We start from the raw sequence: 21,817 nt of genomic DNA on the forward strand, positions 1-21,817 counted from the left end.
GTAGTTAGTATTTTGTAATCCAGATAAACATTTACACCTTTCCCCAATGTAACCTATTAATTTAGGATTGGTGAATTCATAATAGGCAGGAAAACATAATGGGAAACTTAATTTTATATTTAAATAAATAAATATTTAAATAATAATATTCTTATTATTTACTATTAAATGGTTTTCTCTAATTTTAAAAGGACCATTTTCCTTACTGAAGTTTTCAAAAATACTTAGTTTCATTACATAGCCACATTCCTGGCACACTTTCATATTTTGGTCTTAAGCTAAATTTCCTCCTGCTCTGTGAGTCTCAGTTCTTATCACTGCAGCCTAGTATTGTTTTTCTTATAAGTTCAAAAGCCCTTTGTATTTTCTATGAGAGTCTAGCTAAATGGAATCAGTTTCTTAGGAACAGAAGTGAAGCAAGGCATTTTGCATATTTTGTATAGAGATGGTCAGCAGATAGCTCTAAGCAACTCTGCATTTGAGTGCAATCCTTTCACGAAAGAGGTCCCTAATACGAAAGAGGTCCCTAATACGCAGTTGCAAAAAAAAAAAAGAAAAGGAATCAGCCACTTATTCTTAATAATTATTGTGCATAAATTTCTGTAAGATTTTATTATTATTACTTACTTAATTAGATCAGGGTGAGATACACAGTTACAAAGTTGTTTATGATTGGGTTTCATTCGGACTGTTAACATTTTTTTTTTTTTATTTTCTCCCTCCCGTTGATCATCGATTTGCTCGAGCGGGCCCAGTAAAGTCTCCATTGGAAACTTTGTTGTTACTGTGTCTGGCATATGGAATAGAGTGTCAATGATTTTTAAAGCATTAAACAATATACATAATCTTAAACTATACCTTTTGCTTTTTTTTTTTTTTCTACTCTCAGGAGTTACAGGAGTTACTCCTGGCCCTATACTCAGGAATTGCTCCTGGAGGTGTTTGGGGGTAGTGCATGGGATACCAGGGATCGAGTCCTAGTCAGCTGTGTGCAAAGCAAGTGCCCTAGCCGCTGCACTATTGCTCTGGCCCTCCTTTTGCATTCTGTAGCTGATTCTAGCAGCGAAGTAAGTGAAAAGTGAGGAGAAATTAATTTCAGGTTTCTTTCTTTCTTCAAGAGGTATTTTAACCTCTTGAGAACAGTTTCTCTCTCTTTGTGTGTATGTGTGTGTGTGTGGGGGGGGGGACGAAGGGGAGTCACACACCCAGAAGTGCTCAGGGCTATCTCCTGGCTCTGTGCTCAGGAATCACTCATGGTAGCCTTAGGAGACCATATATGGTGTCAGGGATTGAACCCAGGTCAGCTATGTGCAAGACAAGTTGCCCTACCTACTGTACTATTGTTTTGGCCCCCACAGTTTCTTTTTAAATAGGATTTTATTTCAAAGCTGAACTGTATTTTTGGTTGATTTTTTTTTTGATTGATTGGTTGGTTGATTAGTTGATTAGTTAGTTGTGTGCTGGAAATCAAACTCAGGTCTCACAAATGCACAATATGTGATATATCCCTGAGCTATATACCTTGAACTGGTTTTAATACATGCCAAGATAGCTGAGTGGGTTGAGTGTACTTTTTGTGCTCGAGACCCAAGTTCAATCCTTGGTACCACATCGTCTGAATACCTCAGGAGTCACCTGCAAGCACAGAACTGGAGTAGCCTACGCCTGAATATTTCCTAGTTGTGCTCAACAACAAAAAAGGTGTAACATTCACCATTTACCTTAGTGAATCTCTGAGTTCTTATCACAGTTTTACTAATTGCCAAGTCACCTCATTTTTTTAAGAGGTGTGTTTATTGCCATATAGAAAGAATGTCAGCATTTTCTATGTCAGCAAACAGTATAGATAAGTAAATTGAAAGTCAGTGATAACATTTAAATCATTTACCGTTTCATTTCTACAGCTTTGCCGTATGTACACATCAATGGTACAAAATCCAGGGTTTTTTTTTTTCTTCCTGTTTCTAAACTAGATATATGTGGCCACAGAGATAGCTCAGTGTCTGTAGTGCATGCTTTGCATGCTGGAGAGATTTGATCCCCAGCACCATATAATCCTCTAAACACTGCTGGGGTCACATCCCTGAACACTGAGTTGGGAGTAGCCAGATGTGGACCTCAAACTAAAAATAAATAAACTGTAGGATAAATACATCCCCCCAGAAATAATAGTTCGATTAATAAACATCAAGTGCAGTAGCTACTTAAAATTTAATGTTGGGGGCCAGAGAGAGAGAGTTCAGTGGGTAAGATGACTGCCTTGCATGTGGGAAACCCGGGTTTGATCACCAACATCCCATATAGTCCTCTGAGCACTGCCAGAGTAGTGTCTGAGAGCAGAGCCATGAGTAATCACTGAGCATTACTGGGTGTGACCCCAAAACAAAACCAAAAGCATTTAATACACCAAAGCAATAATATGGTGGGTAAGGCTCTAGCATTGTATGTGGCCAACATGGATTCGATCCTCAGAATCACATATGGTCCCTCAAGCCACACCAGGAATGATATCTGAGCACAGCTTGGTGTGGCCCAAAACAAAAAAAAATTTTTTTAATGTTTCAGAGACAGTGTGCTTGCCTTGCATACAGCTAACCCTTGTTCAGTCTCCAGCATTACCAGGAGTGACCTCTCGGCATAGAGCCAAGAATAAGCCCTGATCACTATTACGTGTGGCCCAAACCCTGCTCTCCCCTCTCACACATTTAATGTTTTAGCGGCTGGAGAGATATTACAGTGGGTAGGCATTTGCATTTGGCTGACACGGGTTTAATCTTCAGCATTCCATATGGTACCCCAATCATTGCCATGTGTGGCCCAAAAACAAAACAAACAGAACCCAACGGTTCAGTATTTTTCAGCAAACGTGTGGACAGAGGTTTGGGAAGAAACTTTTAAAAAAATTTTCAATTGTTTTGGTTTTTGGGTCACACCCAGGGTTATCCTGCCTCAGGATACAGGAATTATACCCCATGGTTCTCAGGGGACCATATGAGATATCAGGGATGGAACTCTGATATGCAAGGCAAATGCTCTACTCTCTGTACTATCTTTCTGGCTTGGGAAAAAAACCTTTAAGGAAATTGGTGGCTTGGAATACTGTCTTTATTTTATATATAACAACTTTTTTTTGTTGTTGTTGTTTCTTTCAGAAAAAGCCTGTGCAGAAGCTGGGTCAGCAAGAATGTCGCTTCTTATATTGGTGTCCATTTTCTTATCTGCAGCTTTTTTTATGTTTTTGGTATATAAAAATTTTCCACAGCTTAGTGAGTAAGTATGCTGAAAGAAACTGAAAATGTGTATCCATTTAGAGAGATGAAAGTTGATTAAAAGTTAAACTTATTTAAAGTAAGAGAACTGTCATGGTGATTGTATGCATATCAGCTGTTAGGGCTTATAACAGATTTGTATTGATACTTATTTAAATGCTTCTTTTCAAATGTATGTCTTGATTTTCTCTGTAAGATTTACTCCTCTACTTTTTTTAAAAAAAATTTTGAATAATGTAGAAGTACTGCTATTTGTAACTACTTTTTAATATATATATTTTTTAAATATAACTACATCAAGGAATAAAGTTACTATTTTTGTTCGATGACACAAGATAATTTTTATTGAAAGAAATTTGCTTAGATGCGAGGCGAGAGAAACAGAGGAATTTGTGTCCAAGAAGGAACACGGGCTTCAAGGGCAAGCCACGAAATACATTTTGATATCATAATCCTACATACATGTAACTGTCCGCTTTTTCCTCATCACTTGCATTCGTAGAAGTTTCTTGTATCTTAAAAGTATGTTGTTCATTTTTCTTTTTTTTTTTAATTGAGTCACTGAAAGAGAGGGAGCTTTACAAAACTGTTCATGATTGGGTTTGTCATACGATATTCCAACATCGATCTATCCACTAGTGTACATTTCCCAGCACCAGTGTTCCCATCTCTCCCTCCATTCTCCATGTTTGCAGTCCTTCATTTTACTTGTTTCATTTTATTTTGGAGCTATAACCCACCCCAGCCTGCCTCTACAGCAGTGCTCTCTCTCTGGCTCTGTCTCTGCCTCTTTCTCTGTCTCTCTGTCTCTGTCTCTTTCTCTTTCTCTCTCATTTGTTTCCTTTTTTTGGGGGGGGGGGTCACTCCTGGCGATGCTCAGGGGTTACTCCTGGCTCTGCACTCAGGAATCGCTCCTGGCGGTGCTCAGGGGACCATATGGGATGCTGGGATTCGAACCTGGGTTGGCTGCGTGCAAGGCAAACGCCCTACCCGCTGTGCTATCGCTCCAGCCCCCTCTTTCTCTCTCATTTGGATGTTATGGTTTGCAGTACAGTTACTGAAAGATTATCTTCTAGTTCTTGTCGAGAGTGATCATTTCCAGTTATTGTTGTCATACTGGATTGTTAATTTTCTTTTGAAGTAATTTTATTTATTTTGGTGTGCTGGCCTGCTCCCAGGAGTGCTGGCCTGGAACACTGGGACAGACCACCAGGGCTGTACCCTATGGTGCTAGGGGTTGAGAGTTTGTTCATTGCCAGGATCGAACTGGGGCTTTGCATATGCACTGCATGTACTCAACTAGTGGCATCATATCTACAGTTTATTTTGGTTGTTCCACTTTGTTAGTATTATTATTATTTTTGGGTCATACCCGGCAATGCACAGAGGTTACTCCTTGCTTTACACTCAATAATTACTCCTGACGGTGCTCAGTGGACCATATGGGATGCTTAGGATTGAACCAGGGTTGGCCATGTGCAAGGCAAACGCCCTATCCGCTGTATTATTGCTCCAGCCCTAATTTTGTTATTATTATTAATATTTTTTACCATTGGGGCTGGAGCGATAGCACAGCGGTAGGGCCTTCGCCTTACAAGCGGCCAACATGGCCGACCCGAGTTCGATTCCTCTGCCCCTCTCGGAGAGCCCGGCAAGCTACCGAGAGTATTCGATATGCCAAAACACAGTAACAACAAAGTCTCCAATGGAGACGTTACTGGGCCCGCTTGAGCAAATCGACGATCAACGGGAGGGCCTTTACCTTTTACCTTTTACCATTATTTGGATTTTTGGGTCATACCTGGTGATGTTCAGCGGTCTGCAGTGAGGTAATTAATTACTCCTGGAGGTGCTTGGGTTGGGACCATATGGGACGTTGGTGATCAAACCCAGGTTGACCACGTACAAGGTAAACGCTCTCCCCACTGTACTATAGCTTTGGCCCCATTTCATTTTGCTTTGGAGTTGTAAACAGTGATGCTGAAGGTCCTGGTGGTCACTCTTAGCAATGCATTGGGTGGTCCCGTTTGTGCTGGGGACTTAACCTGGGCTTTCCACATGCAAAACCTATTTAGCCTTTTTCCTTGCCCTCATTTTACTTTTTTTTGTGGGGGAGGTTCACACCCAGTGTTGCACAGGAGTCAATCCTGACTCATGCACTCAGGAGTTACTCCTGGCAGTGCTCGGGGAACTCTATGGAATGCTGGGAATTGAATCTGGGTCGGCTGCGTGCAAGGCAAACATCTTACCTGCTGTGCTATTGCTTCAGCCCCTCATTTTACTTTTTAATGCTAGAGCACTGTCCTCCCATTGTTCATTGATTTGCTTGAGCGGGCCCAGTAAGGTCTCTATTTTGAGACTTGTTGTTACTGTGTTTGGCATATCGAATACGCCATGGGTAGCTTGCCAGGCTTTTTGCCGTGCAGGCTAGATACTCTCGGTAGCTTGCCAGGCTCTCCAAGAGGGACGGTGGAATCGAACCCGGTTCGGCCGGTCCGGCCGCATGCAAGGCAAACGCCCTACTGCTGTGCTATTGCTCCAGCCCAATGCTAGAAGCAACAAGTGAAATTATTTGTTTTGTTTTGGGGGCCACACCTCAAAGTACTTAGAACTTACTCCTTGCTCGGCTTCTAAGCAGGGCTTGGGAACCATATATGATGCTGGGTCGTGCTCACTGCCCTTTCCTATCTCTCTGACCCTGACCAAGTAAATTTATTATACAGTTCATAATAGATGTTGAACCACAGTTAGAAAAACACTGATGTTCTTTGCTCCCCCCATCCCCCCATATTCCATCCTTTTTCTCCTGGCGGTGCTCAGGGGACCATATGGGATGCTGGGATTCGAACCTGGGTTGGCTGCGTGCAAGGCAAACGCCCTACCCGCTGTGCTATCGCTCCAGCCCCCTCTTTCTCTCTCATTTGGATGTTATGGTTTGCAGTACAGTCACTGAAAGATTATCTTCTAGTTCTTGTCGAGAGTGATCATTTCCAGTTATTGTTGTCATACAGGTGTGACCCAAAAAGCAAAAAATAAATAATAAAATAGAATAAAATAAAATGTGTTTTAGTATCTAGTTTTTTCATTTAACCTGGAATAAAGTATATTTTATTAGTATTCTAACAGAATCTGGGACAGTGTCTCAATCAAATATCAATTTTTTGCAAATAAACCTGAATCGTAAAAGATTAAAGTTTTAGAAGCATAGATTGGGCTGTGGAATATAGCTCATTGTTAACTACTTTTAACTTTAAAAACTTTCTTTAGGGAGCTGCTCAATAGCACAGTGGGTGGTGTGTTTGTCTTACATGCGGCCAACCTGGGTTCGATTCCCAGCATCCCATATGGTCCCCTGAGCATCGCCAGGAGTGATTCCTGAGTGCAGAGCCAGGAGTAACCCCTGAGCACCTCCGGGTGTGACCCAAAAAGCTAAAAACAAAACAAAATAAAAAAAAAAACTTTCTTTAGAGCTTCTTTCTTTTAAATTTTAGAGTGAAGATTGTAGATCTTAAACAGATCTTCAAACAGGAAATTTTTTTTCCTCTCTGAAACGTAGCTTTACGAGAACAAAATATTCCAGCTTTATGAAGCAGAACAATAACAATTTTGTATAATGGTAGATTACATAAGGGCCTACTAAAACATAGTTTCGACTTTGAACTAGGACCAGCCAGGTGTGAATGAATAACTGAAATGTGATTTCAAGGTGTCAGGTGTACCTTTTTTCTTTATATTCCTTTCTTTAATAGTTCCTTATACTTGAAATTTCATGGGTAAGCTTATTTTTATTTTGATCCTTTTATATTTCACATTGATGTGCATACTTTTGGTGAATAGTATGTTATTGCTTTGTTGACATTAATATGATGAAATTTTAGATCCTTTCTAGATTTGATCAGGGAATCGAAAATAAAGACTCAAGTGAAAGGAAATTGCTTCCACTGTGCTCTAAGAATAATTTTACTCGTGTATAATAATGTGCTATTATACATCTTTAATATTTATATTAAATATTAAATATTTGCCTATTTCTTTCTCTGTGCAGACTTACCACTCTAAAGTTTTTCTTTCATAATTCATAATAAGAAACCCATTTTCATTTACCAGTTAATTTGGTAGAACTTAAGAATTTATCACTTTATCATTATTCCATGAGGTCAATTAAGGTTTATCAAATAAGCAGATGGGTCTAGTATTTATTAAATGCAAAGGTAATTGTTTTAATTTTATTTAAATAATCATTTTGAATTAAGCAAGAAATTTGCAGGCAAGAAACCATTCAAACGATACACTAAACAAAGTAAAATTAATATTGAGAATAAAATGTTTAAATTTTTATCTGAAATTTGAGTAGGGTATTCTAGGAATGAAAAATGAATTGAAATTCATTAAATTTTTTACTTAATTTTAGTTGTAATTAGTAATCATCTTTGACTTCTTTGACTTATCAGGAGTATTATCAAAAATGATGTTAAATATATTTTTAATATGCTAACATAAGTGATTCCAATTTTGACCAGGGAGTCAGGTGATGAGGGCATACCCAGCTGTGTTCAGTTACCACACCTGACAATGCATAGGGGAGTACATGATACTAAACATCAAACGTGGGGCTTCCATATGCAAAGCATGTTGAGTCATCTCCCTAGCTCAGTGATTCAACTGGTTTTTGATGTGTGTGAGGGGGTGGTTTTGGCCTACATCTAATGGTGCTCAGGGCCTGCTCCCAGGTTGGTGCTTGGAAACAGTTTTCAGGAGAGCATATAGTGCTGAGAATCAAACCTGGGCATCTTGCATGCAAAATGGGTATCCAGCCTCCATGCTATCTTTTTGGCCCGTTGGTTCGATTCTTAATTCAAAATTTAGACCAGTGCCGGAACAGATGCTTTTGTCTTGGGCCACAATGGGTAGTTTTCAGGACTACTCTTGCCTCTGTGTTTGGGGTTGCTCCAGGTGGTACTCAGGGAACCACGTGGTGCCAAAGATCAAATCTCTATCTCCTCCTGCTTTCAGAGCATTGAGCTATCTCTCCAACCCTGGAGCAGATGCTATTAAACTTTAACTGGGTTCATCCTGCACATTTCACATATGTATTACGGGTTTCATAAGATTATATTAAAGTGTTAAGAAAATAATTTACGAACTTAATGAAATTTGTGGATTTATGTTGAACATGCGACATACAGATCAAGCTGTGAAATAATTTTGGATAAAACTTCATGTTTTAAATTTGAATTTGATAATATCTTGGAAAGTTTCTGCTTTAAAATTTTTCACTTTAATTTTATTTCTTTAGAGAAGAAAGAGTGAATATGAAGGTTCCCAGAGATATGGATGATGCCAAGGCTCTAGGAAAAGTTTTATCCAAATATAAGGACACCTTTTATGTACAAGTACTTGTAGCTTATTTTGCTACATATATTTTGTATCCTTTTAACTAAAAGATATTTCCAGGGTTTTTTTTTTCCTCAAAAAAAAAGCTTTAAAAGGTCTGCAGCATAATAATGTTAACTAAAGATTAAAATTTTAAATGAAAAAAACTTCTTACCTTAATCTGATATCTTCAATTTAGTTGTTCCTGAATAAATCTTTATCCTATATTTTGCTTATTCTATACACACATTTTCCTTTTCTCTGTTACTCGATATCATTATTTTATGAGTATAAGTTGATGAATTTTTAAATTTAATTTAAATGATTATTTTGGATTAATGTACCATAATTTAAAAAATATTCCCTTGGATTCATAGATATAAGGTTTATATTTATCTAATCTTTTGCTTTTCTGGATGTTGTGTTATAAACCTTTTTGTTCACCTTGTATTTCATTTCATAGTTTTCTTTGTAAAAAATTCCAATTGGATAATCTTTTGAAGGATATGCACTTTTTAATTAGTTCTTTAATTTCTTCATTTTATAGAAATAAATGCTGCATTTTAATTATCAAAAAAGAACTATTTATATATTAAACTGTTAATGCTATAGTGATTAATTTTCTAACTTGTGGATTTTATTTGGTGGAGGCATGGTTTGAGGTCACACTCAGTGGTGCTTGGGGTTGCTCCCTGTCAGGGGATACCCATTCAGTACTAGGGAATTAAATTCAGGTCTGCTACATGCAAAGCATGTGTGCTGACCCTTTTGACATCTCTGACCTGTCTGATTTTATTATTTTACTTTTTAATCTCCTCTAATCCAACCTTTTCTGAATTTTTCAATACTGAAAGGTGAATGTGTGTTGTGTAAGGGTTGTACTGAAAGCTCTGTAGAGTGTGTGTGTGTGTGTGTGTGTGTGCATGTGTGTGTGTGTGTGTGTGTGTGCGTGTGTGTGTTAGGTGTTAAACAGCAGGGTCTCACCCATCGTACACTAGTATTCTACCACTAAGCTACCTACCTGAACCATGGAGTAGGTGTTTTTGTTCTTGATTTGTTGTTGTTTTGGTGGTGTTGGGGTTAGAGTATGTAAAGACTGGGATTATAGTTTAGTGGCAGAGGAGTCGACCTGAATGTGTGAAGTCCTATATATCATTCCCAGCATAAGAATTTAAAGGACAAGGAAGGGGCAGAGACAGTGCAACAGGTAGGGTGCCAGATCTTGCATGGTCTCCCAAATTTCCTATACTATTGCTCTAGCCTCTAAAATTCTTAATTTAGGGCCTGGAATAATAGTACAGTGGGTAGGGCACTTGTCTTGCTTGTGTCTGACACAGGCTTCCAGGCCCAGCACCACATACTGTCTCTGGAGTCCACCAGGAGTGATCCCTGACATTGCCAGTTATGATCCAAAATCTGTCACTGTCACTGTCCTCCCGTTGTTCATCGATTTGCTTGAGCGGGCCCAGTAATGTCTCCATTGTGAGACTTGTTGTTACTGTGTTTGGCATATTGAATACGTCACGGGTAGCTTACAAAAACAAAACATTTTTGGTGGGGTAGGGGTATCACACTCGAGAATGCTCAGGGGTTACTCTTGGCTCTGCACAGAGTAATTACTCCTGGCAGTGCATGAGTAGACCATGTGGGATGGTGCAGATTGAACCTGGGTCAGTTGTGTGTGTACAGGGCAAACACCCTACCTACTGTGCTGTCATTCTGGCCCCTAAAACAAATTCTTAACCTGGAACCATGGAGATAATACAGGGATTCAGGCACTTTCCTTGCACCATATATGGTCCCCTGAATTCTGGCAGCTAGCCTTCAGAGCAACTATGTAGTTTTTGTTTGTTTGGTTTTTTTTTTTTTTTTTTTTTTGTCTCTGGGCTACACAGTGCTGCTCAGTGGTTACTCCTGGCTTTTAGCTCAGTAATTACTCTGGCTGGTATTTGGGGGACCATATGGGATTCTGGGGATCAAACCCTGCTCTGCTGCATGCAAAGCAAGCCCCTTACCCACTGTACTCTGTCCCCAGGATGGCAAGTATACAGTTCTAGCTTCATTCCCAGTTTGAGCATGAAGACAACATCCTGACCACCCTTTGGTCTGGATTTAAATAGTAATGTTTTGTTTTTGAGCTCACACCCAAAAAGCTGGGGCTTACTTCTAGCTCCATGCTTGGGGGACCATGCTGTACTGGGGATGAAAACTGGGGCTTCTGAATGCAAAGTATAGGCCTTTGAGGCATTTCCTCAGCCAGTTCCCCTGCTTTTTTTTGTGGGGGGGTTGCTCCTGGCTCTGCACTCAGGAATTACTCCTGGTGGTGCTCAGGGGACCATATGCGATGCTGGGAATTGAACTCAAGTCAACTGCGCACAAGACAAATGCCCTACCTGCTGTACTATCACTCCAGACCTTCCATGCTGTCTTTAAATGTGTTTAACAGCAGTACTGTATCTCCATTGTTAATACCGAACTTCAAATTCTTGTATATAAAATTCCTTTTAAATTAGAATTACGCTGGGGAGATGGCTTGAAGTACTGAAGTGCTGCTTTGCATTCAGGAGTCCTGTGTCCTGTGTTGCATATAAGACACCTTTTTTTTTTTTTAATTTTTGTTAGTGAAACACCATGAGGTACAGTTGTAGATTTACAAATTTTTGTGCTTGGGTTTCAATTGTACAATGATCAAACACCGATCCCTCCACCAGTGCCCATTATCCACCACCACAAGTCCCATTATCCCTCCCACCCCCATCCCCCCATCCGACCCTGCCTCTGTGGCAGGGTATTCCCTTTTGTTCTCTCTCTCCTTTTGGGTGTTGTGGTTTGCAAAAGAGGCATTGAGTGGCAATCGTGTTTGGTCTATGGTCTACTTACAGCTTGCATCTCCCATCCTGGGAGCATCCTCCCAACACCCTTTATTTAGTGCTCCTTTCTCTATCTGAGCTCCTGGTCTTGGATTTAGATAGTAATGTTTGGTCTTGGATTCAGTACCCCACTTCCAGCACCCTATCTCCTGCTACCCCTCCCCCCAGAGCTGAGAGTAGCCCCCCAGCACCACTGGATATTGCTTTATCAAAATAATAGTAATGGTAATAGGAATGAAGAGTAGTATAGCAAGTTTAGTACTTGCTTTGCATGCAGCTGTCCTAGTTTTGATCTCTGGCACCACATTTGGTGCCCCACCCCCTACCAGGAGTGCTCTTTGAGTACAGAGCCAGAAGTAAACCCTGAGCACAGCTGAGTGTGGCTGTAAAACAAGACAAACCCCTAGAATAATAGTAATGTAAATAAAATACACTTTTTGACTATTTTTTTATTTTGAAATACAATTTTTTTTAAAAAAACAAAGCCCCCCAAAATAAAAATAATATAAATAAAATATACTTTTTGGTCATTTTTTTAATTTTGAAATATAATTATCTTTTAACCCTAACATTCTTTTTGGAGGGAGGCAGACTGGTAGTATAGTTCAGCAGTAGAGCATTTGCCTTATATGTATGAGGCCCTTTGTTCAGTAATGAATGTTTTTTGGACTCAAGATTGGAGTGAGGTACATTGGGAAGCATGCTTGCCTTGGCATGCAGCCAGCGCAGGTTCAATCCCCAGCATCCCATATGGCCTCCCAGCATCTCTAGAAGTTATCCCTGAGTGCAGTCAGGAGTCAGCCTAGTGCACTGATGGGTGTAGCCCGAAACACACCAAGGTGGAGAAAAGTTACTCAGGGAGTAATTGGGTAGGCTACTTTTGTCAGAAGAGCATAAGTTTTCTTAACTTTATAAACATTTAAATGATTTTCATTTATTTTTTGGCTTGAGGGCCATACTTGGCAGTACTCGGGTAACTCCTAGGTCTGAACTCAAGAATTACTTCAAGTGGTACCTGGGGGACTGACTGTATGGGATGCTGGGGCTAAACCCAGTCAGATGCATGCAGAGCAAGCCCCTTACCTGTTTTACCATTGCTCTGACCTCTGAATGGTTTTATAGAAGATGGAGCCCAGGAAATTGAAGATGAACTCCAAACAAAGGAAGAGATAAAAGGAGAGATTTTTTGGGGGGGCACATCTGGTGGTACTCAGGATTTTCTCCTGACTCAGATCGCTCCTGGTAGGCTCAGGGGGGTGGGTGCCAGGGATTGAATCAGGTCAGCTGCATGCAAGGGAAATGCCCTACCCACTGTGCTGTTGGTCTCATCCCACAAATAAAAATGTGTGAAAGCCTGGAGTGACAGTATAACAGGTAAGGTGCTTGCCTTGCTTGTAGCCTACTCAGATTTGATACCTGTCATTCATATAGCCAAGTCAGGTTCAGTTTCCAGCACATATGATCTTTCAAGACTGCCATATGTGATTTCTTAGTGCAGAACCAGGAGTCAGCCCTGAGTGCTTCTGAGTGTGGCTCAAAAAAACAACAAAATTTTTTTTTGAGTTCCATAAGATAGCTCCATGAGCTTGAGGGTGTACTTTGCAAGTATGAGGCCAGGGTTCAATACCTGGCACTGCATGGTCCCTGGAGCACCATTAGCACCACCTCATGGTTTCTGGAGCACCATTCTTTACTGTGCATCTCCATAACTGTCTTGATTTTTCTTTTGGTAAGTTTTACTAGTAATATACATTTATGTTTGAATGGGCGGTGTTGGGCTACACCCAGCAGTGGTCAGGGCTTAACTGGTTGCTCTGTGCTTAGTGGTCACTCTTGGTGGTGCTATGCAGACCTTATGTGGTACCAAGGGACTGAACTAGAGTCAGTTGCATGTAAAACAAGTGCCTTAATCCCTGTACTGTGCTCTAGTCTATATATTTTTTATTGTTCATTAATGATTTTGATTATAAATCAATTTGGAGTTAAAAGAGGAATAAAAAAGTTTTGATAATAATTTTTTAAATATTGAAATAAGCATGTAATATTATTAATGATTTCTGTGTTGTTATTTTCTGAAACATTGGATTTGTATTTTAACATTTCCATTTCTTATGTTTTAATCCTTAACTTAGAAGTTAACAGCTTGCAAACATTTGCTATTCCAGGCTCTATATTTCTCAGTATTCTCTCGGGATTTCTTTATCCCTTTCCACTAGCCTTATTTCTCGTTTGTTTGGTAAGTATATAAAATGAAATGGGATACTAGAAAAAATGTCTTAAATATAATGATGAGAGTATAATAATGACATCTAGGTCCCACTCTTCTATATAAGTTTAGTCTCATTAGTTTTAAGAGGCATTTAATGTTAAAGTAGTCTCTATTAGGTTCCTCCATAAGATATCAAAGTTATTTTCCTATAATGTGGTTATTAGTGACTTAATTGCATTTATAGGCTCTGTTTAACTTCTCCAACCTTTTTTTTTTTTTGGCTGGGTGGGGTTTGGGGGCCATAGCTGACTGTACTTAGGGGTTACTTCTAGCTCTGCACACGGGTATCACTCCTGGCAGGGATGGAACCCAGGTTGGCCGCATGCAAGGCAAGTGCCTTACCTACTGTACTCTCACTTCATCCCCTCCATCCTTTCTGTAATTCAGATAGTCCAGGAGTGTTGGTGGCACAATGAGTGACCACTGGCTGAGGGTGTTGTTTTCAACCATAGTAATTGGGGGGGGGGGGTTGGTGTGTGGGTCGGGGTTAGGGACTAGCACTTAAAGTTTCATTCTTAGACTCTATAGGCTTGTATTAACTATTTGCCTATAGTCCCTAAATATAATCACAAGTCTCAGTTTGTTGTAGCTAATGTCATTTTATTTCTTTTTTGATCTGAGTAATATATTATCTTTATTTATTTATTTATTTATTTATTGCTTTTTGGGTCACACCCAGCGATGCACAGGGGTTATTCCTGGCGCTGCACTCAGGAGTTACTCCTGGCAGTGCTCAGGGAACCATATTGGATGCTGAAAATCGAACCCAGGTTGGCCACGTGCAAGGCAAATGCCCTACCCGCTGTGCTATCATTCCAGCCCCTTGATCTGAGTAGTATATTAAAAAGGGGCCTTGTTTCCAACACAAGCAGCGTCCTGAGGTGTATCTCCCCACCCCAAAAAAGAGGTAGTGTTTCTTTAGGTAAATATAACCATGTAAATAAAATCGAATAGTACAAAATGTTTATCACTTCTTACTATTTTCTAGTGTTCTGGACTTGGTGCCTCATTCTGCTACATGCTTTCCTATTTAGTTGGAAGACCAGTTGTATACAAATATCTAACAGAGAAAGCAGTAAAATGGTCACAACAGGTAAATATGTATTCTTTTAATCATTTAACTTTCAAAAAGTTTTTATTAAGATTCTGCAGTTACTTAATAATGATTTCCTGTGCACAAATACTAAATAATCATTTAATTTTTTTGACTAATAGAAGTCCATTATACAAATATGTAGTGTATATAGCACTGTAGCACTGTCCTTCCATCGTTCATCGATTTGCTCAAGCGGGCCCAGTAACGTCTCCATTGTGAGACTTGTTGTTACTGTGTTTGGCATATCGAATATGTCATGGGTAGCTTGCCAGGCTCTGCCGTGTAGGCGAGATACTCTTGGTAGCTTGCTGGGCTCTCCGAGAGGGGGCGGAGGAATCAAACCCGGCTCAGCCAGGCTGGGTGTGGGCAAGGTAAATGGCCTACCCACTGTGCTATCACTCCAGTCCTGCTATCATTATTATCTAAGTTAATTCAGACTTAGGGCTTAAAGTTGTTTTTGTTTTTGACCAATTTAGAATAAGTCAGTTGGCAGATAACAAATGTTGATTTTTTTCAAATAGGATTTTTTTTAAATCCCCAGACAGTAATATTTGTTTTATGTTGAAAACACAGGAAACAGTGTCAGTATAGGTATTCATGTATTTGAATACCTCCCCTGTGTTTTGCTATACATGAGTTGCTGAAAATACTTAAAACCTCCAGCTGTTTTTGTTTTGGGGCCACACCCAGCGATACTCAGGGGCTATTCCTGACTCTACTCTGGAATAACTTGGCGGTGCTCAGGGGACCATATGGAATGCTGGGAATCTAACCTGGCTTGGCCACATGCAAAACAACACCCTGCCCCTCATACTGTCACTCTTGTATTGTAGTGGGTTAAGAGATTAATCAATTTTAATTTTATCTCCAATATTTTAACTCCAATATTTATCTCCAATAATTTTAATGCATTTCATCTTTGGGGACATTGTTATCTACAATTAGGGTATCTGTAAAAAGCAATGATACGGGGCTGGAGAGATAGGATAGTGGATATACTGCTTGCTTTGCACACGGCTGACCTGGACTCCATTCCTGGCACCATATATGATCCCATATGTGATTATACCTGATGAAGTGATCTCTGAGTGCAAACTTAGAAGTAAGTCCTGAGTACTGCCAGGTGGGGCTTAATTCCCCACTCCCACCCCTCCCCAAAAGTAGTTATGTTATAAATATAAGCAACTCCACATCAAAGGATCTAGCACAGTATTGCTACAAATTCTAACTTTATACAAATTAGAAGAGGGGCTGGAGAGATAGTACTGTGGGTAAGCTGCTTGTTTGGCATGTGGCAGACCTGGGTTGAGACCCAGCTCCCTATGTGGCGTACCTCTTTGTTTGGGGGATTGGGGGAGGGCCACACCTCTCAGTGCTCTTCTTGGGGTATTGTGTTGCCCACAGTCAGCCACATGCAAGGCAAGCACCTTACGTCTTTTTTTTTTATATTAGAAAATTAAGAGAAATTAAGTATTTGATCTCAAATCACAGTCACTTAATTGTAAAGCAAACCTAGAATCTCAGGTCTCTAGATTGAATAAACTCGTGCTCTTCTCTTTATCGTCACTATCCTCCTGTTGTTCATCGATTTGCTCGAGTGGGCCCAGTAACGTCTCCATTGTGACACTTGTTACTGTGTTTGGCATATTGAATACGTCACGGGTAGCTTGACAGGCTTTGCCGTGCGGGCGAGATACTCTCGGTAGCTTGCCAGGATCTCTGAGAGGGGCGGAGGAATCGAACTCGAGTCGGCCGCGTTGGCCGCTTGCAAGGCAATCGCCCTACCCGCTGTGCTATTGCTCCAGCCCCTCTTTATCATATATGTTTTATATACTGAAATCATTTTACATGTAAGTTTGTCTTTGTAATAGCTATTTTGTTTTCTCAGTAAGCTTTGAAATGATTAGTGCTTATTATTTTAGTTTAAATTGTCATTAAATGAGCTATGATTTAGGCTGATAGAGAATAATCTTTAGCAGTATGACATTATGCTATAACAATCTTTGAAAGACTCATTTAGCTCTGGTAATGAGTATTTCATAAGTAGTGTATTGTCAATTTCAAGCTCCTTTTTTGATTATTTCTATTGAATAAATAACTATAAGGGTGAGAATTTAAAATGAAGCATTTTATATTAAATAACTTATTATTGAGATTAACCTTATGCTAATTTTTTTTAATATTAGGTTGAACGCCACAGAGAACATCTCATTAACTACATCATATTTTTGAGAATAACACCATTTCTGCCTAACTGGTTTATTAATATTACATCTCCTGTGATAAATGTGCCATTGAAAGTTTTTTTTATTGGCACTTTTCTAGGTAAGACATATGATTCACACTGTTAGAATTTATTGTGTCAAATAGTATCCAGCTGTGTTAGAATCTCTCTCTCTTTTTTTTCTTTTTTAATAATAGACATGCCAGTATCATGTATAAATCTTGGGCATGAAGCCTAGGTAAAGGTAAAGGTAAAGGCCCTCCGGTTGATCGTCGATTTCCTCGAGCAGGCCCAGTAACGTCTCCATTGGAGACTTTGTTGTTACTGTGTTTGGCATATCGAATACGTCACGGGGAGCTTGCCAGGCTCTGCCGTGCGGGCCAGATACTCTCGGTAGCTTGCCGGGCTCTCCGAGAGGGGCGGAGGAATCGAACTCGGGTCGGTCATGTTGGCCGCTTGTAAGGCGAACGCCGTACCGCTGAGTCTGTATAAATAGATGTTCTGAAATGTTTGTTGGATTGTTTTGTCTTAAATATTTATTTATTTATTTTTTTAAGAATAACACTTCCTTCTGAACATTTTGGGTGGGGACATAGGGGAGTGGGGTGCTTTGGACTTCCTCCTGGCATTGTGCTCAGGAATCACCTTGGCAGTGCTCAGAGACCATGTGTGTTGCCAGACTCAAGTCAGCTGCACGCAAAGCAAGCACTTGAACCTCTGTACTATCTCTAGTTTGAGTGCATGCTTTGCATTCATTGACAAACTTAAAAGTCTTAAGTCATTTGGATTTCATGAAATGTACATTCATGGGCCAGGGAAATAGCTTGTAGAGCTTGAAGAACTAGTTTGCATGTTTTCCATGTTCGCCACGTTCAATCCCTGGCCCCCATGCACCACGGAGGAGTGACTCCCAAGGAACATATCAGGGGTAGTTGCTGAGCACACCTAGGTGTGGCCCCACCACATTTCATTTTTTTTTCATTTCATCATCCTGTTAATCGTCGATTGCCTCGAGCAGGCCCCAGTAACGTCTCTTTCATCCTAGCCCTGAGATTATATTCAGGGCTCTTTAGGAGAATGAGACCCATCATTGTTACTGGTATTTGGCATATTTGGTAGGCCACGGGGAGTTTGCCAGACTCTGCCCTGTGGGCAGGCTACATTCGACAGCCTGCAAGTTTGTCCAAAGTAGGAATGAGATAATAAGATGTCGCGCGGCCGCGAATGCGGCCGCGCGGTTCCGGGATCTGCATTTTATAGTCTCTGAGTCTTGGCCGCTGATGGGATTACACGGCGCCAGGGGGCCAGGTGGTGGGTGTGACCCCCGCCTACTGGAATTTGGAGGATCTGGGTGGAAGATGCTCGACTCCAATTCGAGTAGGCTTGGAGGTCTCGGCCCCGGAACCCGCGTGGCTTTGTCCCTCTGCCAGTACCTTCAGGTGTGCGGAGAGTGGTCTCAGCATGGTGGTGGCTGGTCCTGGAGGTCTCCGGCTGCCGTAGCCCTGGCCAGGGCGGGGAGGAAAGCTCAACCCGCTCCCCTCCAAGGGACTCCGGGAAGGAACACCGAGGCGCGGGGGCAGAGACTGCACTGCTCTCGTCCCACCACAAACAGAAGTTATTATTTCCCTGTTCTATGGGTAAAATACCTAGGGATTTAGTTAAGTTCAATTTTGGCTAACGTATCTTTTCAGTTCTTTATTTTTGCATGTCTTTAGTAACTATTTTCTCTATAATTTTGACTCATCTACTACCCACATGACATTATATATGGATGAAAAGACATTTTAAGCTAGATCTTACATGAAGAATTACTGGACCAGACCTTGCCTCACATGTGCGAGACCCCAGATTCAGTACCAGTCTCAAAGCCCAGATTCAGTGCATAAAGTTTTTTTAAGAGATGGGAGCTATAGTTCAGCGAACAGTAATTACACAGACCCATCGCTCCAGCCCCAATAATAAGTGGTTTTTAATGACTGTCTTATTTTTCATTTTAGGTGTTGCACCTCCCTCTTTTGTGGCAATCAAGGCAGGAACAACACTGTACCAGCTTACAACAGCAGGGGAAGCTGTTTCCTGGAACTCAGTATTTGTCCTAATGATTTTGGCTCTTCTTTCTATTCTGCCAGCCATCTTCCAGAAGAAACTTAAGCAGAAATTTGAGTGAAAAATCATCTGGGTTTTAGTTTTCTCATCATCATCTTCATCATCGTTGTCATTGTTATTATCATCTCAGAACTGGCAGGTTCATGTGTAAAATTATCTCTTCAGTAATTGAAATTTGTAAAACAAAATTTATTATCCGACAGAATAATGCATTTAAATAGTAAGGGAGACACCAAAGGAAAAAATATACTATGAAAAGGGCTGTCAGTAGATATCCTCTAAATGACTGTTTCAAGGATATCGATAATTGAAAGCAGCATAGCAGAAAATTATTGTCCCATTTGACAATGTATTTCATGTATTGGCTATACATATTTACCCTTGACTCGATAACTTACTGGGTTTTTTTTTCTGTCTCTTACTAATAACTAAATATGCATATGCAAATGAAAGCAAAGAGCCTAGATTTTTTAAATTAGTACTACAATTCTGGCTGGTGTTAGCCTGTTTCAAGGCATAAACTTGCAAACTAAAACTCAAGCGATTTACATTTCCTCTGTTCCCTTAAGGTAATTAATTTGTTTAGAAGAAGTTGCATCTTAGTGAACTATTGGATATTGATATCAAATTCAGTTTCATGAATCTCTTCCCCCTCCGTCCCGCCCTGTTATCTTGGTTATCATGAATCAGTCTGAAATTTAAATTGTGATCAGTTTATTTTTGACGTGTTTTTCTATCCTTCACAATATTTTCACTGTGCAATTATATGACAGTTGTATCATATTGGTGTTGATAATTTATACTCAGATAATATTTTGTTACATAGTTCCCCTTTACTCTCAGATAGGGTCAGAAAAGCAAATAGTCAAAGTGTGCTGTTTTTCAATGTTAGATTACATTACTTTAATATTTTGGACCAGAAGCAGTAGTAGAGCAACAGTTTAAGTGGTTAAATATAATTTATTTGTTCCAATGACTGTAAAATTTACCTCATTTGTTTATTAGTCTGGTCTTTAGAGTATGTATTATGTGATTACCCTTATGCATGATACACTTACAAGAATGCCTTTTTTCATATCTATTGATGACTCTTTCGTTTGGGGCTATTTTTTTGATTAGTGCAGTTTCCTAATTTAGTATTTTACTCTTTATAACTCAAAGTAAAATTAAAATTAGCATCACCTGTTAACGACTCATTTAAATTGTCCTGGAAAATCAAAACTTTTTTTTTTTTGCTGCCTGCTTAATGGTAATACTTTTGATTTCTTGGTTCTAGGACATAGCTGATCTAAAGTAAAATACTCTTGTCAGTTTTACCTTCATCCAAGACTGTCGTGTTAAAAAGTACTTCAGCTGTGGGAGACATCCCTATATGTTTTTATTATGAGAGATATGATCATTCTCAAAGCCTGTTTCTACTGCATAATGTGGACTGATTCATTATTTTTTCTATCACAGTATTAACAAATGGATTTATTGTAAATACAAAGAATATATTGATTAATATACTATTCTTATGTCATCAGACCTTTTGTGTGAAATTATTTATTATTTCAAGCAGGTTTTCTTTTCTTATTAACTAGAGACTAAATGATAAAGCTTTAGTTATTTTTCCAAATAAACTTAAAACATAGCTTTTTGGAGAAAGTTCACTAAATGTTACTGTATAAAATGTAATTGAGTACATTTTTATCAGACTTTTAACAATAAAAGTAAAGGCTTAGACTCAAGAGAAGTCTCACTATTTACTCCAGTGTGTTTATATTGTACTTAACTCTATTCTCAGAGTATTTATCCTGTGTTTGACATTTTATTTTTTATCTTTGCTGATTTTTTTTTCGGTTAGAAAATTGCAGCTGCCACTTAAGATAGGGCATATTTTCTCGCAAGAGAATAGGCAGTGTTACCAGATTTATACCATCTCGAAATGTCAAAGAATCCTTCAGCAGACCGTCCTACCTGCAGATGATTTCCCATACTTATGGATTCACAGATTTGGCATGATTCAAGCTTCAGCCATATTCGAAGACAGTTCCATAGAGCCTCAAAAGAACAAATGTGTGTAGTAGGGAGGCCTGAAGCTAACTGGGAATCTGCCGTACAAAGTGAGACTGTTCTCCTCTTAGTTATGGCCTCTCTGGAGCTCTGTTTGAGTGTGATATTCTAAGGTACTTAATAAATGCAAACTGAAATGTAATAATAAATTATACTGAAGAACGTGTACTGGTTGAGAGTTATTTCATAAAAATATTTGTACTAAAACCTCTAGTCGAATAAAAATACGTTCTCTTGAATGTATATTTTACCTTGAAGAATAGACATTTCCACCTTCTAACCCCCCATGCTGGGGATTAAACCTAGGGCCTTACATGTGTAAGACAAGTACTGAGTTATATCTCTGACCCAAAAATATCTTCTTTTTGGTGTGGGGGGGCGTGCTCAGTGGTGCTCGGGGTTTACTCTTGGCACTACACACTACACTCTGTGATTACTCATGGCCGGGTATTTTTTTTTTTTTGGTCACACCCAACGGTGCACAGGGGTTACTCCTGGTTCACGCACTCAGGTTTTACTGCTGCCGTTGCTCGGGGGACCATATGGGATACTGGG

The 21,817-nt window shown here is 39.7% G+C and overlaps 1 protein-coding gene across 1 annotated transcript in view; it reads left to right on the plus strand.

The window, feature by feature from the left end:
* Positions 1 to 21,430, plus strand: part of TMEM41B (transmembrane protein 41B) — a 31,381-nt gene extending 9,951 nt beyond the window's left edge. The window contains exons 2-7 of the mRNA XM_056116042.1: positions 3,153 to 3,270; positions 8,566 to 8,694; positions 13,655 to 13,748; positions 14,770 to 14,874; positions 17,064 to 17,202; positions 19,099 to 21,430. Of these exons, the coding sequence (XP_055972017.1) occupies positions 3,153 to 3,270; positions 8,566 to 8,694; positions 13,655 to 13,748; positions 14,770 to 14,874; positions 17,064 to 17,202; positions 19,099 to 19,268 (755 nt within the window). The 3' untranslated portion in view covers positions 19,269 to 21,430. The remainder of the gene's footprint in view (positions 1 to 3,152; positions 3,271 to 8,565; positions 8,695 to 13,654; positions 13,749 to 14,769; positions 14,875 to 17,063; positions 17,203 to 19,098) is intronic.
* The last annotated feature ends 387 nt before the right edge of the window (positions 21,431 to 21,817 follow it).

This window comes from Sorex fumeus, unplaced genomic scaffold (genome assembly GCF_029834395.1).
Source record: "Sorex fumeus unplaced genomic scaffold, SorFum_2.1 ptg000030l, whole genome shotgun sequence".
NCBI lineage: Eukaryota > Metazoa > Chordata > Mammalia > Eulipotyphla > Soricidae > Sorex > Sorex fumeus.